General features: G+C 49.4%; 3 protein-coding genes across 8 annotated transcripts in view; 2 read left to right on the forward strand and 1 right to left on the reverse strand.

Moving 5' to 3' along the window:
- Positions 1–8661, forward strand: part of BLTP3A (bridge-like lipid transfer protein family member 3A) — a 35777-nt gene extending 27116 nt beyond the window's left edge. The window contains exons 17-21 of the mRNA XM_050911174.1: positions 82–229; positions 1194–1465; positions 2335–2443; positions 2996–3111; positions 4510–8661. Coding sequence (XP_050767131.1) covers positions 82–229; positions 1194–1465; positions 2335–2443; positions 2996–3111; positions 4510–4635 — 771 coding nt within the window. The 3' untranslated portion in view covers positions 4636–8661. The remainder of the gene's footprint in view (positions 1–81; positions 230–1193; positions 1466–2334; positions 2444–2995; positions 3112–4509) is intronic.
- Positions 8662–8954: 293 nt separating this feature from the next.
- TAF11 (TATA-box binding protein associated factor 11) lies at positions 8955–12083 on the reverse strand. Its single transcript, XM_050911404.1, has 5 exons — positions 11886–12083; positions 11655–11794; positions 11217–11304; positions 10603–10699; positions 8955–9453 (listed from the first exon to the last, which is right to left on the reverse strand). The coding sequence occupies exons 1-5, from the start codon at positions 12081–12083 to the stop codon at positions 9323–9325; spliced, it is 654 nt and encodes a 217-aa protein (XP_050767361.1). The 3' UTR covers positions 8955–9322.
- Positions 12084–14277: 2194 nt separating this feature from the next.
- The window catches only part of ANKS1A (ankyrin repeat and sterile alpha motif domain containing 1A), a 105173-nt gene continuing 93723 nt past the window's right edge, over positions 14278–25727 (forward strand). For 3 of the 6 annotated variants that reach the window (XM_050911567.1, XM_050911569.1, XM_050911568.1), the window contains exons 1-2: positions 14278–14374; positions 14405–14507. In XM_050911567.1, coding sequence (XP_050767524.1) covers positions 14278–14374; positions 14405–14507 — 200 coding nt within the window. Of the gene's footprint in view, positions 14508–25727 lie in introns of all 6 variants that reach the window. The other 3 variants (XM_050911570.1, XM_050911571.1, XM_050911566.1) reach the window with 2 other exon arrangements.

Here is a 25727-nt window from a genome sequence, read left to right on the forward strand (position 1 = left end):
CTACTGTCTCAAAGAGAATCTGGAAGCAAACCGTGTGGTGGTGTTTGTTGTAGTAAGTGAGCTTGTCGCTTGCTGTTTCAGGTGTCTGTCCTTGTGTTGAAGATGAATGAGGTGAACTGTGGAATAGAGGCGCGAGGTGATGATTTGTCTGTTGCTTTACAAGTAATGAACGTGGTTCCAGAGCAACTGAACAACGTTGGAATGTGGCAGTATCTGCGTGGCTATCTGGGTAAGACACTGGCTCTTGGAGTCTGCTGCTTTTATAGCTGCACTTTTATAAATGGCTTTTATACCGGCCACCCTCAGGGAATATTCCATTTTAACTGGTACTTCAGCGTTAACATTTAGTGTATTTAGGATTGAATAAGACGTGTGTGTGAGGGAATGTGAATGCTAAGAGTCTTTCTGTCAGTGGTTCAAATCTGGTACTTGAAAGGTGTTTCCAAAGTGCCTGCACAGTCAGGCTCTATGGTGCCTAGTAATCACTGACTTTTTTTAATTGCTGCTAGGATGCATGGAATTAATTAGAAGAGTGAATAAAGCTATCTAGGGAAACCCTGAAGTTATTCCTGCCCTGAGAATAATGCTTCTGGGCTAGGGTAGTTTCCCAGTGCTAAATTCGAATTAAAAAAAAAAAAAAAAAAAAAACCAAACAAAAAACCCAAACCAACCAACCAATAAAAAAAACCCCAACCACGCCAACTCCAAAAAAACGAAACCAAAAGCAACTACAACCCAAAACCTCAAGTGAAAGCATGAGCAGGTCTTGGACTGTTGATCCTCCCCTTACCAGTACGGCCTATGGCCACGCGGGGGCAAAGCGGCACACGAGGTTAGGTAGCGTTGGGGACAGCGGAAAGGCTGATCCGCTCTGGAGAGCGGAGTGGTGAGTGAGTGTGGTCAACTGGTGTATATGCAAAACGAAGGCTAGTTGCAAAGTGTGCTGAGACGGTGAGACGGAGGAATGCATCTGGGGGCTTAAATGGTCCAGTTCTGGTGTTAGTTCCCGTGATGTGGACTCTTAGTCGTTTGAAATTTGGATTCAGTTCATGTGAAGGATGATTTCAGACTGCAGTCATTGTGAACTTGACTCTGTTCTGCATCTGGACAGTAAAGGGCTTTTCAAGATACCAGTTTTGAGTTTATATCTTTTTACTGATGCCATCTTCTGCAATGAGATCTTTCTGCTATAGCTCTAGGAGATCCAAGTATAGAGAAGCCTTCAGTCCCTGAAGCTAGTAAGACCCAGCCAGAAGTGTGCTTACGTCTTGAAGTAGGACCTAATGCTGCTGTGCATTCACCACTCGCTGTTCAGAATGGCTTCCTTCATATGCTGGTCCACAGTTACACAGCAGAGCTCTTCATGTCCTTCCTTACCAACCTTGGCCCCTTTCTTGAGGATGAAATAATTCCAGAGGTGATCCCCATGGAGATAGAAGTTGTGGATGCCAAAATCACATTGAAGGTGAGTGTATGGGGAACCAGAGATTTCCCCCAGGATGGTAGCCTGGGCAGAGCTCACTTGCAAGATTCTACTTGGAAAAGGATGCTGTGGGATTGCTATGGGCCTCTGTAGAGATCCTGTTTTCCTGATACTGTTGTATTTTGCTTCTAAAAACTGCCTTAGGGATGAACGAATAACAGAATGGAATTGTCGAGTGATCCGATTGTGGAGAAATGAGAGCCTGACATTCAGATTCTCTCCCCAGCTTTGTTGATGACCTGTTTTGCAGACTGAAGGGAGAGAATTAAATACCTCTTCCTCCAAGTGCTTGTGTGAAATGGGAAATATTTGACCTTTTCTGTAAGCATGTAGAGAATTACAGATGAAAAACATTATGTAAGAGCTGGTTGATATTTAGGAGGGGGGCACTGACAGAAGTTCTTGATTAACCTTTTTGAAAGCAATGCTTTGGCCTCACTGAGAAGCAGGAACCAGTGTTGCTGCACACCAGCATGAAAATCTCCAGACTAAGGGATATTGGCTTTTTTTGGCTAAGGAATATTGGCTAGGGTTTGAATCAGGAATTTGTAGGATGACAACTGTGAGAGCAGCCTTCAGGGTGATGGTGGTAGGCCTCTCCTCAACCTTTATTACGGATATGACAGAATTTGCTTCTGATCTGTGGGAGTGCTTCTACACAGATTAAGACTCACATGCAGCCTTGTATATAAAGCTAGGCTTTTCCATATGGTGGGTGACCTTGGTGAGCTCGGGCAGCGCTGCCAATCGGTAACGCTACTCCTGTGAAGGCTGGAGGCAAGGGGAATCCTTTGCAGAGTTGCCAGAGCTGTCACAGCAGTTGATCTCTTCTCTGCTTTGTTTTTTTCCAGGATGACAGCCCCCGGGTATACCCTACCTCCCCTGGTCCTGTTCCTATCACCCTGGCAGTAGATCACGTCATTGTGAAGCGTAGAGATGATGGGGTGTTCTATCTAACAGGTCAGCAACATTGGGAAACTTGTTTTATTCTCCCCCAGCACCCCCCAGGCTGTGCTGGAGGTAGAGTGCTCTGCTGTGCCTGGTGCTGGAGGAGACTGGAACTGAAATGTGATGGTTCCTGCTGGGAAGGATGGGCTCTGTGTGAGCAGTCCCTGCTTCTGCTCTCTGCAGTCACTTCAGTGCAAGCACTCAGGTCCTTTGGCTGCTCCGCTGTGTTAATCTCTGGATGCATATGGTCCCGCCTCTCTAGTTCTTGCTATTTTTGTTGTTTTGTTTGGACAACAAATTTTATACCTGAGGCAGGACAGGTTAATACTTAAACCAATGAACTGGCAGCCTGAATTCATGCCTGATGTTTCCTTGAGCTCACACACTCAGGACAGATTACTGCTTCTTCCTTTGCTTTAGTTTCTCCCATTTTAAAATGGGAATAACACTTTTTTTTTTCCCCTGTTTAAAAGGCGGGGGGAGGAAAAAAAAGTTATTCTTTTTGTCCTGAGAACCCTGTTGTATGAATGTCCACACCTGAATGTTTTCTGTGCTTCTTTCCAGCTCCGCAAGGGGAGGGCTCACCGAAACAGGAAAAACCTGTGTCAGTTCTTCAGGAACAGAAGGCCCCAGCGGAGTGTGTCTTGGCAGCCCCAGCAGCAGGAACACGTGGACTGCAGGTGAGTCACTGCTGCCTGTTGCTGTCTGGACAACTAGGCAGTAGGCTGGAAAATTAAGTCTTTTGTCTTGTGTGTTTGCAGTTACTGGTAGGTGTGGTGTGTTGCAGATAGGGAGTGCACGCACAAGCAGCCTGTACCTCCTTTTACAGCCATTCTGAGAAGTAAGGGTACCCTGCCCAGCATAAACTCTCTTGTTCCCTTTCAGAAATCTGGGGGTTTTTTTCTGATTGGCTCCATCTTCCCACTGCGTACAGTTCCTTGTTAGAAAAACAGGAATCTGGAGGTTTCCACAAAGAAAGAGATGTTTTGTCAGAGTAGAGTAAGTCTTACAGCCAGGTAGTTTCAGGTTGCTTAAAGTTTCTGCTATTCAGTTTGAACTTTCTTTCCATTTTGATCCATGTATCTGGAATTCAGATGACTGGTTTATTTTTAAATATGCAGTGTTCTCTAATTATACTTCCTGTTTGACGCCAGGTCCACTTGGTAAATTGATCAGTTGCTATGGAAAAATAGATATTAAGGGAGCAATGTGGCTGACTAGATACAGAATTGGACTGGGACTTTGGATTCTGTTCATTAGTTGGTGACACATCACTTCATTTCTCATCTTCCTCTTTCCCATTTAGTGCAGAGACTTTTTCTTCTTCCCGTTCATAGCATCTTGTGAAACAGAGCCCTGACCAGAACTGAAGCACATAAGCATCACAGTCGCTTAGCTTCAGTTTCTTTTCTGATGTTATTGAACTTAACAGGAACAAATGCGAAGGCTAAATTCTTGAGTAAAAATATTTCTGAGCCCAAGGAAAAACCTGTCCTGTGCCATGAAACTGCAGTGGGATCTCACTGGCAATGTTTGAGGACAGAATTAACTTTGTTCACGGAGACAAGAAATAGGAATGCCAGGCATCTGCTTGCTCTGGCTATCATCTTAATTTTAACAAATCTTTGTAGGTGTATCAGGACCCCTTATAAAAGAAGAAAGCAGATCAGAGACCAATTTTTTTTTTTTCCTGCTTTCTTTGTATAGTCATCTTCAGCCAGAATCAGCTAGCTGCTTTGCAGGAAAAAACGTTGCCCACTGCAAGTCTTGTTCCTATGCCTAGAAATGTGAAGGGAAGTCTTGGGAGAAAATAGTCATTAGGCAGCCATCGCTGGCAGCCTGAACTGACGCTAATGACAGGTATGGAAGTCAGCAGGCACCAGTTGGCAAGTACTTACTCCTGCAAATCAAACTGGGTCACGTGCCAGTGAGCTTTGTGTGGTTGTGTCGCATAGTGTAATTCATCTCAAAAGCTCTGGCTTTGGTTTTCCTCTTTGAGCAGATCGGTGTAGTCAGATCTGCCCTGCTGCTTACCTTTGGAAACTCCTGGTTTGTTTTTTTCTGTTTGTCTCTTGTAGTTAAAGGAAGTGCCAGAGTTGCAAAGGGAGCTCCAGACCATGAAAATAGCCCTTGCAGAAGCCAACATGGACAAGGCTCGCCTTCTGCAGGAAATTAGGAAATACAATCCCCTCTTCCAGCTTTGACAGTGAAGGCGCAGGCTGCAGCTGCTCAGGAGGAGTGGAGACCACCACCAGCACTAAGGCGGCTAGTTTGATTATATTGCTGCTAAACGGGTCGACCTCCTGGAGACTGATTGCCTCAAAGAATGGAAACCAACTGTGATTGCAAAATGAGCTTGAAAGAGGGAGAAAGGAAGGAAGGCCTGGCTGAGCAACAGGGAAGGAACGAGGAGGAGTTATCTGTTTGCAGCCACTTTCCTCTGTCCTGGCAGTATGGTGCTGCCTCTGTCACTGAACCAGGGCAGTGGTCAGCCTACAAACAAAAGGTCAGAAGTTGGGGGACACACCCCATGTCTCTTCATCCGTGGGTGGTAGTGACAGTGTGCTTTCAGCCTTCACCTTTCATGGTAACATCTAGAGATGGTTCATGTTGGGGTTTCTGCTTCTTTCAGCCTTCCTCCTCGTGTTCTTGCCCAATCATGCATGCCAAAGAACACAGAAAAAGGAGTGTAGTTACTTCACCACATCAGGAGTGACAGAGAATAGGTATGGCAGAAAACACTGCTCAGAGCTCTGCTGTGAAAGCACGTGTACTATCGCATGAAAACCAGAAACATAGGAGGTCGGTGGGTGGGTGTGGGAGATGCAGAAGGGATTTCCCCCCTGTGGAGTAAGGGGGGCTACAGCTCACTATTCCTCAAGAACAGGGTCAGGATAGTAAAGAAATTCCTTCAGACTTCTTTTTCCACCAGTAATTTGTTGTGTCAAGACAGAATCGATAGTATATTAGACTTAGTCTAGTTCATTCACACTTAATCCCGCAATGTTTGGCTTTATTGATGCAGAAACACAAAGGAATTAATTTATTTCATTACAAAGCACTGTTTAAACTTTCTTTAATTTTACTGTCAAAGAACAGGGGAGAAGGAAGTTGGTTAAGTCACAGAATGAGATGACCTATGCGTTTTCTTCGGGATGCATGCTGTCTTCAAACCATTGTATGCCAGAATTTCACCAGTGGAGAGAGGGAGAGCAGTACTGGCTGCACAAGGAAATAGCTGTCTGCGTTCCTACACAGTCGTGTATTTTTATTAGCACTGAGCTCTTGCCTGGTCTTAAATGTCTTTTAACAGGGACGTTGGTATGTGGGTCAGGAGAAGGGAGCTGACCAGGCCCCCTTGGGTGGAGGCTGACACTATTAACCGCTGACTGTGGGGTGGAGACGAAACAGTAGCTGCTGGGTTGAGCATGGTTTGTATTCTCGCCTTTTCTGGAGCTGCTTCCCTGAAGAGGAAGAAGTCTGTGTGGTCAGTGACTGACTTAATTTATAAAGAAATAGCCTCTACAAGTGTGGAGGGGGAAAAAAGAAAACCCTAGTAAAATATAAAGTAAACACTAATTTTAAAAAGTAAAAAAGGAAGTATCATTTATGAACTGCAAGAATCAAATCCACTCCTGAAGACCAACTGGTATGTGGTTTCTTTGCTCTGCTAGTCCAGGCAATATGTGGTTGATGTGCTGAAGAAGGAAGCAGCCGTAAGGGGCAGTTGTGAAGGGAGAAGCTGTTCCAGAGGAGAGCTTGCTCTGTATTCCGATACAGAAGGGCATGACTTTCAGCCCCCTGTGTTACGGATGAACACCCGTTCCCTCCCCTGTTATACGCAACATCTTTACTGTGTGTTGGATAAAATCCAACAAACTAAGTTTGTTGGATTTTATCTTATTTCAAACTTTGATTTGGATTTTTCCAGATGCGTTTTGTGGTCGTGTAAATGTACCATTTCTGATGCACAGGCTTTTTAGTGCATGGAAGACAGGTAGCGATTGCCACACACTAAGTGCTAGGAAAAGTGACAGGTTATATGTGATTCTCCTTTATTAATCAGATGAAAACTTCACTTGTCTGTAAAGGTTAGGTAACCCTTATTGTGTGTTTTAGCTGAACACACTCCCCAAAACTTTAATCTAATGGATTTTTCTGGGTTTTTTTTCTATGTAAGCATTACTCCACTGAAATTAGTTTAGCTAAAGTAATACAAGATGTTAATCCTGCTCACTATGCAAGGAGCAGCCTCTGATTTACAAGCCATGATGTGTTGAGGCCTGGAAACTACGCAAAAGCAAGCAAATAACTTGGGAGTTAAGTTTGTTTTTCTTACCGTCCTCTTATATTCTTGTCCCTTTGCCCAGCTCTGGAGCTGTTGAACACTTCCCCTTAACAGGCACTCCTGAGATCCTTTTAGTTCTTCTTTAGCTCTAGGGGAAACAGGGACGTATTTACAGCGCTAGGCTAGATGTGGAGGCACTGCTGTCTGTGGTTTGCGGGGAGCCAAGAGTGAATTCCCTGTAGCTGTTAGCTTTCACTTTGAAAAAAGAGGGTACGTAAGAGAGGGACGGTGATTAAAACAGCTGTCACTCTTAAGATCATCATCTTAATTCCGTGTTTGACTCCATTAGACTGAAGGTAGCTTTGAATAACATTTGGTGGAGTTAGTCCTTGTACGCTAGGTTTGAACAGCCAGCCTTGGGGCAGGCCGTGCTGCTGGAGTCCGGTATTTCTGCCGAGATCTGGCTGACCACTGCCTACAACCAGATGAGACAGCGGCAGCGAGAGCCTGACCTTCCTTCTAGAACCTCTGGAAGCAGGCGGCCACAAGTGAATTAAAAGGAGGAGTACTTGCCTTTGGCAGAAGCACGGGAGCTGAGCTGCAGGAGGCTTCACGCTCACCACCCGCTTAGCCTGGGCTAGCTCTGATGTCTGGATGCTGTGACTTCTACCAGTTCCTTTCCCTCCTCCACGGGAGAGGATCACTCCTCCTCGTTCCTGTTAGACAACCTGGCTGTTTTCTCTGGAGCACGTTGTGTGACCCATCCCCTGCTCGACGCAGCCACTGACAGGACAGATCTGTGGTGCTGCCTGGGATGGAAAAGGCCCTAGAGCAGCCTGTCGGGCCTGTTCTCGAGAGGAAAATGCACCTTAACTTTTTAAGCGTCAGCGGGCATTTCCTTCACCAATACTGCCTCGTGCATAGAAGGATTCAGCAGTAAAAGCAGGGGTTCTGAAATGCAAGTTCTCTTCTGTAGTAAATAAGGCTCTTGCTATGAGCAGCTCTCATAACAAGAGAGAAGGGAGGTAACAAAGCATCTAAGTATCTAGACTCGCTGTGAAACAAACCTATATGCGAACAGCTCACTGTAAGTACCATTACGAACCGCACAAAGCCCACACGAGCAGAAGCTGAACTTTGTTTAGTCAAACCTTTGCGCTTCTGTGCTTGCTCCCTCTTCCTGTGTGAAGCAAGAAATATAAGAACGCTTGCCTTAAGTGGAATGCAACGGTATTCTTACTTTTTATTCACTAATTGCTTGAAAATGGGAGGTTTCTTTCTTCGCTTTCCAATTTTCATGACTTTTTGTTTGAGTAGGGGTCCAGCTTCACCTCCGGCCAGCTTGGGAAATGAGTAGGGTGCAGAGGGTTTTCTCAGACGTGGTGCCTGCTTGCCGTGTCGCGCAGCTCCCTACCACACCCTCCCACGTGTGCGGACTGAACAGAGCTGGGGCCAGGTTGTTTACAGCAGATTTCTTGCTCCAGCAACTTAGCAACTGGTTTTGTTTAAGAATTAAAGCACTTCCATTGTTTTGTTTTTAAGTACCAGTAAAAAGTACTGTAAAACAAAATCCACGTCCTTTCTACAGGGCATACATGTGGGAGGACAAAAGCTCCCCTATCTCCACTGATAATGATTAGCAAAGTTTACTTTGTAGAGCCTTTTATTTAAGGACTCTTCCTATGTTATGATGAGAGCCATCTTAATCCTTTGTGTAACTACACCACAGTTACCCTAGGAAGAGCACATGGCCTCAGCATCTTTTACATTTAGTTAGAAGAAGCGTGCTCACAGGGGACTACTGTATGTACAGGTGGGTAATGTGCAAGTCTGAACTTGAATTTGAGTTTTAGGCAGTATTGGAACTTTGTTGCAGTATATTTCCACTCATGCATTTATTGGTTCTATGAACCATGAAAAGAAATTAAACTTGTTAACCTCCTTACAGGCTCATGTATTTTTTTTTCCTCCCCCTTTCCCTCTCCCTCCACCTTCCTCATCGTACTGTTTTCTAGACAGCTCCATAAAACTGGCTTTGGGAAGAACAGCTGAGCGATGACTTCAGGAGCATCAGCTTTCAGCACACCTCCCCTTGCTTACGCTAATGGCACAATGCGTGCCCGAGGCGAAGCTTCACGAACATGTCAGGCTTGGTTGAGACAGATCATCAGGTTGCACTCCCCCTACTTTGAATCACACAAACACCATTACACAATCAGTACTTCCCAGCAAGACTAAGAATACAATAACAAGTTTAATGTACAAAAAAAGACGCACTTCTGTACATAGACACTGCTGCATCTGTGCCAGCAGAAAGTATGAGCCTGGTGGGTGAATACACTGAAGAGCTTGAACGTTCCTATCCCTGCTGTGTTGAAGCAGAGGAGCCCAAGACTCCAGGTCAGGGATTTGGCTCCTGCCTAGCGCTTGGATGACAAGCCAGACTTCAGCAGTGACAGCAGTAAGCCTCCCTGCAGTCACTTAAGTCTACACACAACGCTCCTGAAGGAGCTTCAGTCTCGTAGCTCTGCTGTAACTGTTGTGAGGTTCACAACTGGAAGCTTGTTTTAAATTCTCTCCTCTCTTGCTGCTCTTGGGACGCTTCAGTGGAAGATGATCTTTTTGTATTTGGAATTGGGGATCTGTCCTCGGGACTTGAGCCTCCTGACGGCCTCTCGCATGTGTTTGGGCTGCAGAGGTGGCAGCTCCCCCCATTTCTCACACACGTCCAGCGCTAAACAACAAAACCCAAAGAGTTCACGTGAGCAGGACAGCTAAGCTTAGCCAGTCTCCTACTGGTTGAGCTTTAATTTTAAAGGCAACAGGTAACATTTTTGTTTAGGGTTTACAGCTCACATTTTGTTGGTACACAAGAATGAAACTGCTTTGTGTGCTTCTCTTTGTCTGAAAGAAAAAGTCAGTCGTAGGGGCATCCATACCAGACCAGAATAAACTGCTTTTTAAACCACTCCAGCTACTATGGAGTATGCTGCTTTGAGCCACGCAAGAACTTATGATCTTAAACCTCCTCCTCTAAAGCCACCCCGAGGCTGTGTGGTATGTTTTGGGGTTGTGTACAGCAGTGACAGGAAGGTACAACCTAGAGCGGACTTACGGGCCAGTTTCTTCTCTATCATTTACAGTAAGTATCATTCATGCTTCCTGCCAAGGACGTGAAGCAATTAACGACATGAAACAATTAACGACAGCAGTGAAGCTGCTTATCCAAACCGCCGCAGGCAAAACACAGCACTGCAGAGAGAGCAGCAGCAAAACTGCATCACCCCGGTAGGGTGATCCCGGCACACATAGGCCACGTTTTGCATGACAAGTCTATACGAACTGGTTGGCATCAAAGCCGGTACCACCTCCTCTTCCAGCCCAAGCAGAGCAGGGACACAGCTGGCTCAGCCTCCCACCCGGTGTCCCAAAAAGATCTCGACTCATCCCATAAAGGAAGAATCTTACGGGTTAAGAGGCTTAAATAACTCATTTCCCTCTGGGCTGAATTTGTTCCACAGCAGCATTGACAAAAGATGGTTACTGCCCTATTGCAGCCCGCTCTCAGGCCGACTCACAGAGCCAGAACTTCAAAGTTCTTCTCCTTAGAGAGGATAAAACAGGAGGGCAGTGGTCACCAACCTCTGCTGACTCACGGGCAGCGACACGGATAGCGTCAGAGAGGACTATGGGCAGCACCATGCTTCGCCCCTCTCTTGGCTGAGCCCTTAACTGCAGCGTTCTGCTGCTGCTGGAAGGTCAGAGCAGGACAGCAAGACTGGGAACCACAAAGTGTCCCCTCTTCTTCTGTGTCCTTCTCCTCTGCTGTCCGTGATGAATTTACCCCATATTCTTAACTTTTCACTCAACATTTGCCACTCACCTTCCTCCACCACCTCCCCAACGAAGACCTTGGAAATGCCAGACATGGCGATAACCACGTTCTGAGAGACAGAGGTGCCGGTGATGGACTGGATCAGCTGGACAAGCGGAGAAGGACAGTCAGCTGAGCGAGGTACGCACAGCAGCGGTGAAACATTTTAACTCATATTTAGCAGTTTGAGCCTGTCAAATATCAGCCAAGGGCTACTGAAACGCGCACAACAGCAGTAACTCTGCCTTAGAATTAGGTCCTACAGCTTTAGGCACAAGCTGGCTGTCAAGGTTTTAGCTTACCCTCATTCAGCTGCACACCCTGTACCAGCAATTACATTTCCCTGTTGCCTTATGGCCCCCCCAGACCGCTGTTATTTAACATGAGCTCCTATATAAACTCCATAAGCCACGCGAGGGCACTGAGCTGGACCGTAATGGGATAAGCCCATCTGAGGACAATGGTCTCAGCCGCACGGGCCGAGACGCAGCTGGAGGAGGGCGCACCGCAGAGCCAGCTCACGTCACGCACGGCCCAGATACGACCGCAGGCAGGCTTAGCAAGGCTCAGCCTTCTTGCTCTGCTCAGACCCTGTCTGTGGCGAAGCGTTATTGAAGTCGTACCCGTTTAATGGCAGCTTTGGGGAAAGCAGACCGGCGATACATCTCGTAACGGTTCAACTGTTCTTCAGAAAAGGAAGATACCAGTATTCTGGAGGGGAGAGAATGAATCGTTTACAGCAAAAATAAAAATAAAAGTCCAAAGCTCTTCAGGCTGCTGCAACAGTCCTGCAAAGCCCTTCTACCACCCCAAGCCTCCTGCAGTACAAAACAGAGCCGGGAAGGGAAAGGCGGTGCCGCAGTGGTGCTAAGGTTTATAATGCAAAATGGCTGGGCCCGTTCGGGCGGGGAGGGATCTGGGACGGAGCTACGGACATCGTTAACCACGGGCTCATAAACTGATTAAACGATTATCGCCCAGTTTCCAGCGGCAGACCCCGCGCGGTGCCCTCCCGAGCAGCAGCCTGCCCAGGCGCTGCTGCCCGGCGCCCCGGCACTCACTGCATCTTCTGGATCTCGTCCTCGTCCACTTTGTGCTTCTTCTCCTTCCTCTCCTTCAGCTCCAGCTTCACCTTCTTGGCCGCGGACGGCTGCAGGCTGGGGTCCTCCCCGTCCACCGCCTCCCCCTCCGCGCTCCTCACCTGGGCGAGAAGCGCAGCGCTCGGCTCGGCGGCCCCGCAGCCCGGCCGGGCCCCGCTCCCCCCTCGCAGCGGGGCCGGGGCCGGGCCTCACCTCCGCGTCCGGCGCCTCCGCCTTGGGCTCGCCGCCCCCGCCAGCCTCTCCCTCGTCTGCCGCCTCCGCGGCCGCCGGCTCCTCCGCCGCCGCCACCGCCGCTCCATCCCCCGAGGGGGACGAGGCCGCGGGCGGCGGCTCCTGGTCGGCGGCGGCGGCCCCGAGCTCCTCCCGGCCCGCTTCGCCGGGATCCGCCATCGCCTCCAGCAGCGACGTCGCCTCCTGATGACGCGGCGCTACGGCTGCCGCGAAGGGTCGAGCCTTTCCGGCGGCGGGGCGGGGTCTGTCGCCAGGGCAACGGGCCTGCGGCTGCGGGTGAGGTGTGGGGCCGGGCTGGGGGGGGACTGGGGTGGGAAGGGCTGGGGGAACTGGGGTGGGGTGGGAAGGGCTGGGGGCACGGAGGAAACTGGGGGAACTGGGGTGGGAAGGGCTGGGGGCACCGGGGGAACTGGGGGAACTGGGGTGGGAAGGGGTGGGGGGAGTGGGGGAACTGGGGTGGGAAGGGCTGGGGGCACCAGGGAAACTGGGGGAACTGGGGTGGGGGGCACTGGGGGAACTGGGGTGGGAAGAGCTGGGGGGACTGGGGAAACTGGGGGCACTGAGGTGGGAAGGGCTGGGGGCACTGGGGAAACTGGGGTGAGGGACACTGGGGGAACTGGAGGGACTGGGGTGGGAAGGGCTGGGGGCACTGGGGGAACTGGGATAGGAGGGCACTGGGGTGGGAAGGGCTGGTGCCGGTGCTCGGGTACGGGGGTGGCCAGGGGCGAGGGGAGATCCGGGGTGAGCGTGGGGTGAGGGAGGGCCCTGCAGGGAGCCGGGCTGGTGGCTGCAGCGGGGAGGGAGGCTGGGGGCGGGACGGGTCCCCTTCAGCTGGGGGAGTCTTTTGTGTCGAAAACAGAGCAAAAACTGGGTATTCAAAAGGAGACGCCTTGCAGTGGGCAGGTTGGGAGTCCACGGCTCAGTCTCTGGGCCCAGACCGAAGTTACCAACAAGCCAGACCTCCTCCAGGTACCGCTGTGGGTTTCCCGCTAGTTTTGTGTCTTGGAAGCAGGGATGGGTTTGGACAGGCTGACGCAGTCCATCTTCTCCAATGTTTTCTTCTCACAGGGTCCCGCTCCGGCAGCAGGGAGCGAGGGTCGGGCTGCGGCACGGTGCGGGGAAAAGCCCCGGCGCCCACGTCCCCGTCCTCCCCAGCCCCTCCTCGGCCTCTGGATCCTCACCCCGTTGCTTTGTTTCGTTGTTTGTTGTGCTGTAAAGTGGGATGACGTTAATATAGGGCTGCAGGATCCATTCCGGAATGCAAAGTCCTGGAATGCCTTTGGCAAAAGGTGCTAAATAGGTGAAATTTCCAGCAGCGCCTTTACACATCCTCCTCCTCTCTGCGGTTCGGTGGTCCCGAGCCCCCCGGCAGGAAGGTAACGCTGCGAGTGGAGACCCAAACGACCGCTCCGCGGCGTGAGGCCGGTGATGGATGCTGAGGCCACGATCCCCTGCCCGTCTCCTCCTGTGTGTGTGGTACAACACGGGATCAGGACGAGCTGCCTTCACCTCTCTCAAGCACAAACCGTGCTGTAACGGGCTTCCCCCAACACAGGGATCGAAAACTGCCTGAGTCAACCTGTGCAAATCCCCTTCGAGGGAGAGAGCAGCTGTCTGCTAGGGCTGATGCCATTAATATTATGTTCAGATGAACCATCTGGCCACATTTGTATTATTTTTTTATGCTAGCTTATAGTGTTATACAGTGGATAACTGCTTCTAACCATTTCATTTCCCGGTGTAGACTGATCCTCAGCGTGCAATGCAAAACACCGCGCCTCCCCGAAGACTTCCCTGTGGGAAAAGAGCTGCGAAATTACCCCTAAATATTCCTCCTCCCAATAAACACGCAGAGGGAAAACCCTGACAAAGATATTCCTCCTTTGTATACATTCCTCCTTTATATACATTCCTCCTTTATATGCATTCCTCCTTTATATGCATCCTCCTGTATATACACCCCTGAGCTAACGCCTGTGTGTGTTTTACACCCGGCTCCTCTAGTGTATTAGAAAACTGGGAGATGGAGTTGGACCCAAAACCTCCCCTTTCACCCTGCAGCGCGTGCTGGAACCCCACTTTTATATTATTAACGCGTTGAACGAATAAAATTCACTAAAACGAGCTAAAAAATGAGGTGGAGTAAAGGGTTCATTGAAAGAATAGCCCAGCGGGGGGGCGGGGCCTGCGGGGAGGTGGACGGGGCCTTAGGCCCCGCCCACCTCCCCGCAGGCTCCGCCCCCCACCGCGGAGCCCACCTCCCCTCAGGCCCCGCCCCGGAAGGCCACTCGGGGGGCGTGGCTTGGCGGGAGGCGGCGGCGGTGGCGGGCGGCGGTGGCCGCCGGTCCGGGCCATGGGGAAGGAGCAGGAGCTGCTGGAGGCCGCCCGTACCGGCAACCTACCCGCCGTGGAAAAGCTATTATCGGGGAAACGCCTCAGCTCCGGCTTCGGTGGCTCCGGGGGGGGAGGAGGAGGCGGAGGAGGAGGAGGTGGCGGCGGCGGCTCCGGGGGGGGAGGCGGAGGAGGCGGCGGAGGAGGCAGCGGGAGCGGCGGTGTGGGGCACCCGCTGTCCAGTCTCCTCAGGTGAGCGCGGCCTAGGAGGCTGAGGGTCTGTGGGGAGGGAGGGCATGGGGTTGTGGGAGCGGGGCTCAGGGCTGGGGAGGAGCAGGTAGGGAGTATGGGGAGGGGGCTGTGGGCCTGTTGGGTAAGGGGGGAGGCTGTATGGGCTCGGGGGGCTGGCGAGTTGTGGGGCAGGAGGGGCATAGGTAGGGCAGGGGGACAGAGAGGGCCATGGGGTGGGAGGTGGGGAAGGTAGGGAGAGCGCGGTTGGAGCCCAGGAGGTGGGGGTCTGTGGGGATTTAGAGTTGTGGGGTGTATGGGGATGGGGTGCTGTGGGGCTGCGGAGCTGGAAGAGGGGTGTATGGACTGGGGAGATTCAGGGTGACAGGGTAGGGGGTGGTGTGTGTGGGGGCTGGGGGAGCTGCAGGGCTGTGCAGCGGGAGATGGAGTCTGTGGGGCTTGGGGGGGCTGTGGGTGAGGTAGGAGGTATGGGCTTTGGGGTGTTGTAGGGCTGTGGGGCAGGTAGGGAGTATGGAGCTATGGGGTCGTGTTGATAGGGGCTGGGGGTGGAGGAGGCAGGAGGTGTGGGGATGGGGGTCTGTCGGGGTGTGGGGCTAGAAGGTGTGAGCTGAGGGTTGTGGGGCAGGGGATGTGGGGGAATGAGGGGTTGTAGGGCAGGGAGGCAGCTGTAGGGGTTTGGATGCGGTCTTGGAGTGGAGCGTGTGGGTGAGAGGGCTGTGGGATTAAGGGGATGTTGGAGGTCCCTGGGGCTCGGCGGTGTGGGCTGGAGCCGTGGGGGACATGGATGTGGGCTGCAGTGCTGCAAGCATGGAGGAACTGAGGAGGCCGGTCCCCTGGGGGTCTGGGCCAGCACGGGCCAAAGGAGGAGGCGCGTTGGATGGGCATTGAGGGCCAAGGGAATAGGATGAGACGTTACAGCGGGCTGTGGTGGATGTGGGGCGCGCAGGGTGTGTGAGGATGGGCTGGGGGAGCCCTGAGGGTTTGGTGCTGCATGTGGGACCAGGGGTGTGAGGAGGCCGTGCTGGAGGGGGCTGGCGGCAGAGCCCCTCGGGCTCGCGTGCCCCGAGGCGAGGAGTGGCAGGGGCCGGTGGGCTGGGAGAGGAGAGGAGTCTGTCTGGAGCAGGCGCTTCCAGGTCTGGGTGGTACCCGGTGGTGGCCTGTCCCCCAGGGCTCGGACTGCTGCAGGCTACGGGGTTGTGGATGCTGCTGGTTACCGTCGGTAGCTGCAGACTGGTGTAACTGGGAAAATGCGATGCGTTTGGAGGAGGGCTCTGGGTCAGGGTGCTAGCAGAGGCTGCTGACTCTGAAGCCAGGACGTGTGTAGGTTCCCATGGTGAGGAGAGCTGCTGGACGAATTTACGGGGGCAGATGTGCAGCCAGGCGTTCAGCAAGGTGTCCTCTCGCTGCTCTTGCTCCATGCACGCTCGCCCTTCCTCAGTAATTTTCATGGCTTGCAGTAATACTCTGCTGTGGTTCTCAAATTGGTGGTGGCTGGTGGGGTTTGGGGGTCAGCTGCGCTGCGCTGGGGGCTGCACAAGCAGACGGAGGGCACAGTCATTTGCTTTAGCGTTTAAAGTACCATGCTATGTAATTTGCTCTGTTTTGAAGCTCTTAGACCTTTGTTAGCTTTTTCTCCTCCCCTTTTTTTTGGCGTCTCCCAAGGAAACCACTTGCTGGTGCGTTTCTTCAGTTGCAGCTTTTTGCCATTTCAGCTCCTCTGCTGGAAATGCTGCTGTTCCTGTTCCCTGAGCAACTGGTTTATACTGGGACAGGGGGAGGAGATTTGAGTCCAGGGCTGAGTGACACTGTCACTGCGCAACCTGACTATTTAGAGGGATACAACTTGCCCATTTGTGGCCAAATTTCATCCATTTTTCCTTTCACGTAACCTTATCAGAAATCTGCTGTTGCACATTGAGCTGAATGGCAGAGACCCGCTGACACGGGGAGCTTGTGCTGTCCTGGTGCGTACATTTGCTCCTCTGAAATGTAAATCTGCTCTCGGGTCGAACTTTATTCTTCTCTTTTAATATATTAAACACTCTGAGCCCTTGTTTTGAGTGGGAAATTGCTCTGACCACTTCAGGCTTGTCTGCGTTAGAAGATGGATGTACTTGCAGGGTGTTTAGATAAAGTGGAGAGGGTCAGTTGAGTTAAATACACACCACGAGTATTATCAGCCTCTTGTTCTAACAGCTCCGCCGCACTTTCTGACAATGCGTGGTGATGACGGCGACCTTTTTTTCCCCGGTAAGACAACTGCTTGTGATACCAGCTGATTTGTGGAGTGGGCAGGCTGTTTGACGTCTGATCAGTCAGAGTGATTTTTCACATGTAAATGTGGTTTCGTGTGTAGACGTGTATCTGAAGGATGGTGAATGTCACAGCTGTCATTCATAGCTTCTGTGTTCATTAACTTGACTGTCTTAAATGTCTGTCAGTTGACACTATAACGATCCCTCTCTCCCACCAAACTTCCCAATCCCTGAACCTTTTTCTCCCTGCTGCTGAGTTACAGTCAGGCTTTTTGCATGTTTATGACCAGTGGTTCTCGGTCTGGAAGCGTGTTGGTGTTCCCAGCATGTTGGGAGTCATTGCAGCGCATCGTTAACTTGCTGTGTGAAATCTGCTGCAGCACCCCTGGATTTCCAAGAGTTTGCATGCACTCCCTACATGGATGCTTGCCCTGAATATGACTGCAAACCTGTGTGGATCGTGACCTCTGTACCACAGTTGTACGAGCAGCGGCTGTAGTATTCCTCGATCTCAGCGTTACAAATGCCGGGCAGTGTCCGTGAGGATAGTCTGCTCTTAACCTGCAGCCGCCTCTTGCAAACTGGCAGTGGGGTGGGAGTTCAGGGGGCCATGGTGTGCGCGGTTGCAGCGCTGGGAAGCAGGAGGTAGCTGGGGATTGTTCGAGGGCTTGGGTGCTGCGGTGAACGATGCACGTTAGATATTCAAAATGGACTTTTAATGATCTAGAGGCTTTCGGATTGTTTCTGGTGTTCTGTCAACTTGTTGGACTTTGGGTTAAATGATCCACGTGAGAAGACTTCTGCTTGTTTTATAGTGGTGAGGTTTTTATGAGAAACAGCTGCTAAATTTACCTGCAAGAAGCCTGACAACTCTTTGGGGAGCAGCTGGGGCAAGCTGGGCAATGTTCAAAACTGTTGTTTTCTGTAGTGCGGGCTCTAAGTGATTGCTTAGCGTCCTCGTGTGCCTAAGAGATGGCTCTGAGATGTACAAGCTCTGCTGAAAGGTTTGTTATAGTAGCAAACATAGTCCTTCGTGTCCTCTTAGTACAGCAGCAAAACATTGGATTTTGGGGATTGACTTTCCAAAAAAAGTAGCCGGCCGAAGTTTCGAAGTAGCCTTAGTGTATCAGAGAAGAAATTTGGGCAGTTGTCTTCTGCCTGTGTGTTACCCTGTCTCTGTTGTGGTCTGTTTTCACTCTGCAAAGTGTGAATTTAACTCTTGCCCCTGGTGCCAAGCCTGATTACTGACTGCTTTGCTCATCTCTTGAGGTGCGCGATTCCTCCGGAGCACCTTCGCCTGCGGTTTCCCTGCTTCCCGGGGGCAGGGAGGATGTTGCAATAAGTTCTCCACAGCAGGCATGGTATTTAATTAGAGCTAACTTTGCCTTTCTGTACGCCTTTAAAAATAACTTCAAGGGTTTGGAAACAGGGAATATGAAATTTTGTCTGCCTGACACTTCATGGAAAATCGAAGATTGGCAAATTAAAGGGACCTGATGCTGTGGGAGGAGGGTGGAAGGGTGGAGGTGACAGAAAAGAGTCTGCACAGTGTCCACCCCAGCAACCCCTGCCTTCTCCGGGGTACAGCATCCGAAGGTGTGCAACAGGTCAAGAACAACTTTGGAATAACTTTAAAGTTGAAGGGTTTTCTCTTAGATCTTATTCCTGCATCTTGATTTATTTTCCTGATGATGATTAGATGCATTTTCTAAATTAAAACCAGTAAACATGGACTGGACATGTGCCCAGAGAAAGTCACAGTGCCAATTAAATGGAAGCATTAATGAAGGAAGTGAGTTGATGGAGAAGGCTAAGGTGCTTCAGTTGGTGGCTAGGTGTCAAGGCTCTGCAGTGCAGGAAAGCTGCTTAAACAATAGATGTCTTCAGTGCTGGTGCGTAAAGAAATCACGAAGTAGGTATCTGGAGCAGGGATTTAGTTTCTTGTGTGTATGATAAAGCTGTATCTGAGAGAATGTAGGTTACAAAGCTTTGTCATTGAGATTTGGAAGTATTTAGAAAAGGGGGTAAGACCGCTTTTATCCTTGCTCAGAAGGGGGTCCTGCAGCAAGCTTCTGGCAAAAACGGCCTTGTGCCTTTTATAACAGCCAAACACAATTTCTTCGTCGGGCACCTGTGAAAAACATCTCTGACACCCGTGCAACTGCTTTGCAAAACCACAGTCAGCCTGCAAGACGAGAGGGTGGCCAGAGTTGATGGGGTAGGGGTCTGCATCAGTGGTAAAGAGAAGACAGGTTACTTCAATTTTAGGGATGTGCATGGTGTGGGAAACTTCACCTTTACCAATGATAGAACATGGGAACTTTTCTAATTAAGGGTTTCTTACCACGTGGTTGTGGTGGAGAAACCTGTCCGTGGTCAGTTCTGTACGTTTCGTGTTTTCTCTTCCTCAAACAACTTTTGGCAGCCTTCCTCTTTTTGTGCGGTTGTTTTCATTCCTGGTCCTGCTGAAGCTGCTCACATATTTAAAGATATCCCCTGATAAGGGAGCTGCTAAGCTGTCCTCCGCCTTGTTCCAAGAGCAGGGTCATAAACGCTCCGCTGGGCTGGCAGAACTCCCTTGTTCCTTCCTCCATCTGATGTCAGGTCTCTTTCATGTCAGCATGGTATTTAGTTCCTATTTTTTTTTTTAAGTCTCACTGCTTGGACTACCTGTTCTGGAAAGACCATCTCCCCTTCCGAGGTGCTGGGCCCAGCTTTTTCTGTGCAGTTCTGCAGTGTTTCAGACGTCTTAAAAATAAAGTTTTGAATTAGGTACAAAACAGGCATTTCCTGGAAGAAAGGAGCATGTTGGTGGGCATGGTGCGGGAAGCTGCATTCCCTCTATTACACCTGGTGAGCATTTGCCTTGAGCTGGGGGACTGGTCTGAGCTGGGACACTAATTGTTTTATGCCTTTTTTTTTTTTTTTTTACAAAGAGAGCAAATGCTGGTCCATAAAGTCATAGAAGATGCCCCCGGCAGTAAATTCTGTGGAACGTGTTGTTTTATCACATAAACTTAACTGCCCACCATGTTTATTATAATTTAAATGTGAACTTTGTCAGGGTCTGAGGCTTTCATACTTCCTGCTTAGATCACTGAGCTGAGCCCTCTGGGTGTGAGACGAGTACAAACTCCAAACGAAATCACCAATTTCTGCAGGTAAGCAGGAAGCAAGATGTGATAGACCGTGATAAGTCAAACGAGAAGGAAATGCAAAGATAGAATTAAAGATAAAGTCTCTCCCTAGGGTGTGAATGTGCCACTGTGTAACACTTAAAAATATTAGGCAGGAAAATAAATGCCAGCGGAAAGCTAATGTGAAGAAGGGAAGGCAAACGGCAGGTTGAGGTAATGAGAAGGATGTGGGGAGGATGAGAAGCAGTAGAGGAGAGGGAGATGGGTTTCTGGCTTTTGCCAAAGCAGATGGTGGGGCTTACAAAGAGGTGGTGGCTTGCCAGGGTTTGGGGGGAGGCTTGGCTTCGTGCTGCTGTCCAGGCAGCCTCCGGGATCTGCTCACGTAACGTGATCGTTGGGATCCATTCAGGGCCTGGGAATCTGCTGAAAACCAGGTCTGAAGCAGATCTCCACTCCTTGATTGTACCCTGGCTGCTCCATTTTCACAACATATGTCATATAGCACGGGCAAAAGCATTTCTTCTAGATCAGTGAGCATCTGGAGATAAAATCAACTTAAGGTAAACACACCTTAATGTTTATAAGCAAAAGCAAGCCCAGAAATTAGAAAGCTTTGTGAATCTGTGAGGTTTCTTGGGTTTTCGGGGGCACTTCTGCATAGAGGCTGCAGAACTTGGATTTTTTTTTTTTTTACTGCTTCACTGTGAAGTTAAAGGCAGGAAGCAACAAAACAATCTGTGGCCTGAAATATCAAGCTGTATTCAGTAGGTTTTGCCAGTAGCAGTAAGAGATGAATTGTGTTAAAGCCAAATCTGCAGAAAAAGCTTTTTATTTTCATCTATTGATGTGAAAAGACTGAATCTTTGTTGACGAGAGGGGAAACTGAGGCTGCTGTTGAGCCCCAGATTGTATGTGTAATCTTCTGTAAGTGTATCAGGGAGAAACTTCTGCTGTGAATTAGGAGTTTTTTGTATACATCTGTTGTGGGAAAGGATTCGGTTGTTGCTTCACAGAAGCCACAGCAAGTGTTCTAGTCAATTTGCAGCAGTTATTACTGGTGAGTATTTTGTTTGGTTTAGGAAATGACATGGTGTAATGGCTGAACACTTAAAGTAGCTTCAAATAGTCCAAATGTGGTTAGGAGTCAGAAAAATTATTTCTATTTAAAAAAAAGTGGGGTTTCATATTTATTCTTGTGTGGCTGGATGATTTAAAGAAATTATTTGTTAGTGCTACACATTCTCCCTGTGGTCTGAGAGTCCGGCTGCGACCTCTCTGCCTGCTGCGTTTCTGTCGGGAAGGCAGGTCCCGCACCGACGGTGCAGCTGACCGGGGGGAAACGAGGAATCGCCCCATACGTAGCACGGCGAAGGCTGTGAGTGGGTCTGTCCGTTCACAGGTATATTGTTATCGCATTACGTGTGACCAGATCTTGTGATTAAGCGGCAAGTCCTGCAGTGGCTGGCTGAGATAGTGGCAGGCGACAAGAGCTAGGCTCCAAGGTCCGAGCTTCCAGGATTATATAAAGGTGCAAACAAAATATTTCCGTATCGTCCCCTTTGCCCATAAAAAGGAAGTTATTCCTGGTGCGTTCGCATAAAACAGGGCTGCGTTAGAAATCACGACTGGGTCTTTCACTCTTCTTAGTGCTGTGATTATTAATCTCGCCCACTTTTAAACTGTCTTCTATTCCACACCCTACCGTGCAAACAGCAAAGCACGACAGATCTCTCTTTAATTAGATACCTGAACGCTGGTATTGCTAAGAGTATTAGTGCCACAGGCGTTAGGTGTGCACCAGCTTTTTTGTGAATTGTTTTCTAAGCACTTTTTAAATAATTCAGGAAGGCTGCAATTATTGGCAGTGACTCTTAAACGTTTTGTATCTGTGTGATCTTCTAATTCAGCTTTGGAACATTTTATTTGCTTGCTTTGGTCAGCATGATTCTGCGATTAGGGTTGTGTCTGGGGAGGACTGGGTTTTTCTTGCGGTAAACTTGCTGTGGGACCTCGGACAAGTCACGTTAGCCATACCCTCCTTTGCTCGCCTAAGCCACGGATTCTACTTGTTCTCCTCTGTAGAGGAGGACTTGGTTTTTATGTAGCACCGAGGGCTTGCTTGGAGTGCACATGAAAATTGTTGTGTAGGTGGCTTCCCTTTCTGTGAAACTCCCTTGGGGGAGTTTTGTCCTGCTTCCTTCCAGACACGCTGTGTGCAGTCCGAGGTTTCCATGCCGTTGCATGCAGAAGGCAGCGACCCGGTGCTGCCTGGTTTGGTTGGCAGAAAAGATGGCTAGAAGTTGAAGGAAGGTGCAGCGGTGCTGTGGAGGGTGTGTAAGAGCTGAATTAAATGGGTAAGGAGTTGGGAGCAGATGTGAATTGATTGAAGTGGTGCAGCCTTCGAGCAAAATGCTCTGAGCACAGCACGTCGGATAGGAATCTCTCTGTTAATGCTGAGTAAAAGTGTCTTAACTGTGTAGGCAGTGACTCAAAACCTCTGTGACTGATTAATGTAACATTGGCTCCATAATATATGTGGGTGTCCAGGCTGGGGTGAATTCTTCTGGCTATTGACTTCCCATCAGTCTTTACCCATGTGCTGAGTCCTCCAGTGTCCTGGGACTTGCTGTCTTGGGAGTGCCAACATGTTTATGTCGGATAGAGGGTGAGAACACATTAGCTTAATTTTCACCTTGCTTTGAGAGTTTCTCAGCAGAGTGTTTTGAAGTGCCAAACAGGTTTTGGAAATATCCATATGCTCATACAGGTTACCTCAGGTACTTCATGAGGGAGTTACTGTGGGCTGGGACGTGGTGTGAGGAGTGGTAGGTGGGTCAGGATGTTAGGTGAGGAGTGTTAGATGGGTCAGATTGTGTTGAGGATGGTGAGGATGTCAGAACCAAGCCAGTTATTGCCCGCTGACGGATGCCAGGATTTAAATAGTTGCAGTATCCCCATGCATCACAGGGGGGCCGGGGGCAGGAGCGGAGCCGAGGAGGCAGGGCTCCCAGGGTGTTTTTTCCAATTGCTAGGTTACACTCCTTCCCAGGGGCATCATTTTACAGTTCTTAGCATTCACAGGGCTCACATAAGGTTTGTGCTCTGCCCCATCATGGGAAAACAGTGAAATGCATCCATGATATGCAGTTTACTTATTTTCCATGCCCTGAACAACAGGACTGGCTCAAGAGCTGGCTGGAATATCCTAAACAGCTGTAAGAAGCCGGAGGACTGAGAAGGTGGTTTGTGTTGAGGGTGCCCGCAGGAGCGGTTTGAGCTAGGCACTGATGGTTTGGTTACAATGCCAGGTGCAGTCTTGAAATTTGCATCTTGAAGACTTTAGGGCTCACTTTATTGATGCTGGAATTAGCAGCTGCATTCAGCATGTTCATGCAGGGGGATTTCTCTGGGTTTACCTTGATGGCAGAGTGGATGCTTGTGAGACTTGAGTCTGTGAGATTCCCTGATGGCTTTTTGATCTGTATACCCCAACTTATCCTACCATTGAGCTATGTGTAGGAATTTCAGGACCAAAAACCACAGCTATGCATGTAAGCAAATATGGGATATTTGAGCAATGGGATAATGACATTTCCGTAGCCTTGTTCCCCTCTACTTTTGTCTGCAGTCCCGAAACTGAAGAAGTGTCACTGCAGATTTGAGTACAGCTGGAGTGCTCTGTGTTTCGAAGGCAGGAGCTACGCAGAATTTGCTGGACGCTGAATATTTAACAAATGGGTTTTGGCACTTAATAGTGAAATCTGAAGGTTACAACTAAGCTTGTCCAGCAGTTAGCTGCTGAGAGCAGTGGTCCTGGCCTCCCCCATCTTCTTTCCCTGATAGTCATTTGCGTTGTTGTGTGGCTGTGCCAGAGTGAATCACTCCAGCTGGCTGATCTAACAGAAAACTTTTGTTTCATGAGGCTGCACAGTTCCTGGATCCAATAGGAGGGAAATGGCAGAAGTCTGCAGGTGACAGTACGGAGGAGCAGGATCTCCCCTTCCCTTCTCTTTTGCTTGGAGAGCGGTTGTCCAGCTGCAGCTCTCTGCATGCAGTAATTTGTATCTGCGTATGGACTGCCTAAATAGCATGCGTTTATGGAAGTGGAGCTGTTCAACTTGATGACGTGGGTCCTATGCTACTCCGGCTGATTAAGGCTGTTTGGCAGAGCGCTGAACTTTCTAAAGATGAATGTGTGAAACAGTATTTGATATATTAGGAGCAGCTGAGCCAAGAAACAGTGTTCATCCAGTGGGACTTTTTAAATGTAATGCATTGTTCTAGTGAGATTGAAGGAAAAGCAAGCAGGATATAAAAGACGTAAGTGAAAGATGTGATACAGAATAGAGGTAATACATACAGATTACACCTGCGTTCATCCCAGACCAAAAGGGAAAGTCCCCTTCCAGCTGCACTTGGACAAGGATAAGACGAGTTCCTGGAAGCTGAGCTCCTTCCATCGTAGGTCCCGGAGGGGCTGCTTCGCTGGCTAGCAGCAGATAACATGTGTTAATGCCTTGACTCCCATGTGAGCCCTTTGCCTTTCATGAGGAGCTTATGCTGAGCTGAATTCGGCCTGTGTGTGCAGCTCTTTGTGGGGACTCGAAGGTGCTCCTTCTGCCTGCATAGAGAGTGCTTGACATCTGGTGGGTGGGTGCTCTGCGCTGAGGGTGGGTGAGCTTTCTGGTGGGTGCTCTGCTGAGCTTTCCCAGCACATCCGTGGTCTTCCAGGCTGTGCCATCCACTCCTCTGCTCTTTTTCTTTCCACGGATACAGCTGCATCTCAGTAACGCTCTGGCTACGGAAATCGTTTCAAGGTGAAGTGTCCTCTTGAAATGAAGAAGGTGCCTTTGAATAATAAAGGTGATGGCCATTGCCTTTTGTCATTGACACCGGGTACGAGGTCTTGTCTGATGCTGAGATGGCACTGTCACTGCCCCAGAGAGCTCGCTCTGGAGTACAGCTTAGTCATGGAAATGAGATAAATCTTATTTCATAGAAACTGGTAAAAATAAAACTGTTGAGGATTGATTTGTTTCTATAGCAACAGACTGGAGAAGCTAATACAGCTGCGCTCTGCAGAAGGGAGAAAAACATACATTGAAATGTTAGTCCACCTGGGACTGTAGCTGTCAGCAAAAGAAAGATCTTCGATAGACTGATGAAGGGGTAAAAAGCTTAATTAAAGACGGAGGGCAGGAAGATGTGAGCTGCGTTTGGAAAGAAATTGGTGCTGGAGTGTGTGAACGTGCCCCCTTTCCTATGCAGAACCTGGAGAGCCTGTAGTATGTCCTCAGAGCTATTTATATCCTATTTCCCAAAGGACTGCTTTCTGAACTTGCCTGCCACCCTCTCATGGGTGGGGAAATGCCCTCCTTAAAGTAAGGCGGTGCTTTAATGCCATTCAGTACCTGGGTGTTCATCATGTTAAGTGCACATTTTTAGACCTGAATTTAAAACTACTTTCTGTCCTGCAGTGAATCACCATGGCTCGCTTGAGAAATGTTCAAGGTTTATCAGGCAATCTTTGTTGCATGAACTGGGAGACGACCTTTGAGAAGTGTGGATGAATATCTGAGCTAAATTTTCTTGATTAGTCTTTAACTCAAACTGAATATGGAGCTGGATGCTCCATAACAACGTGTGCCAGGGCAGAGTTTTCTGTAGATGTTTGTATCCTGGAAGAAAATCCAGTAGAGCATCCAGGCTGCTGAATAAGGTGCTTGAGTTTTATATTTATATCTATACAGTGTGTAGATTTGTGTAGCTTTTTACTTGTTCCTAAGCCAAGAATTTTAGCAGACTCTAGTACATACAGTGGTGTTAAGGTA

The sequence above is a fragment of the Gymnogyps californianus genome, chromosome 27 (assembly GCF_018139145.2).
Source record: "Gymnogyps californianus isolate 813 chromosome 27, ASM1813914v2, whole genome shotgun sequence".
Taxonomy (NCBI): Eukaryota; Metazoa; Chordata; class Aves; order Accipitriformes; family Cathartidae; genus Gymnogyps; species Gymnogyps californianus.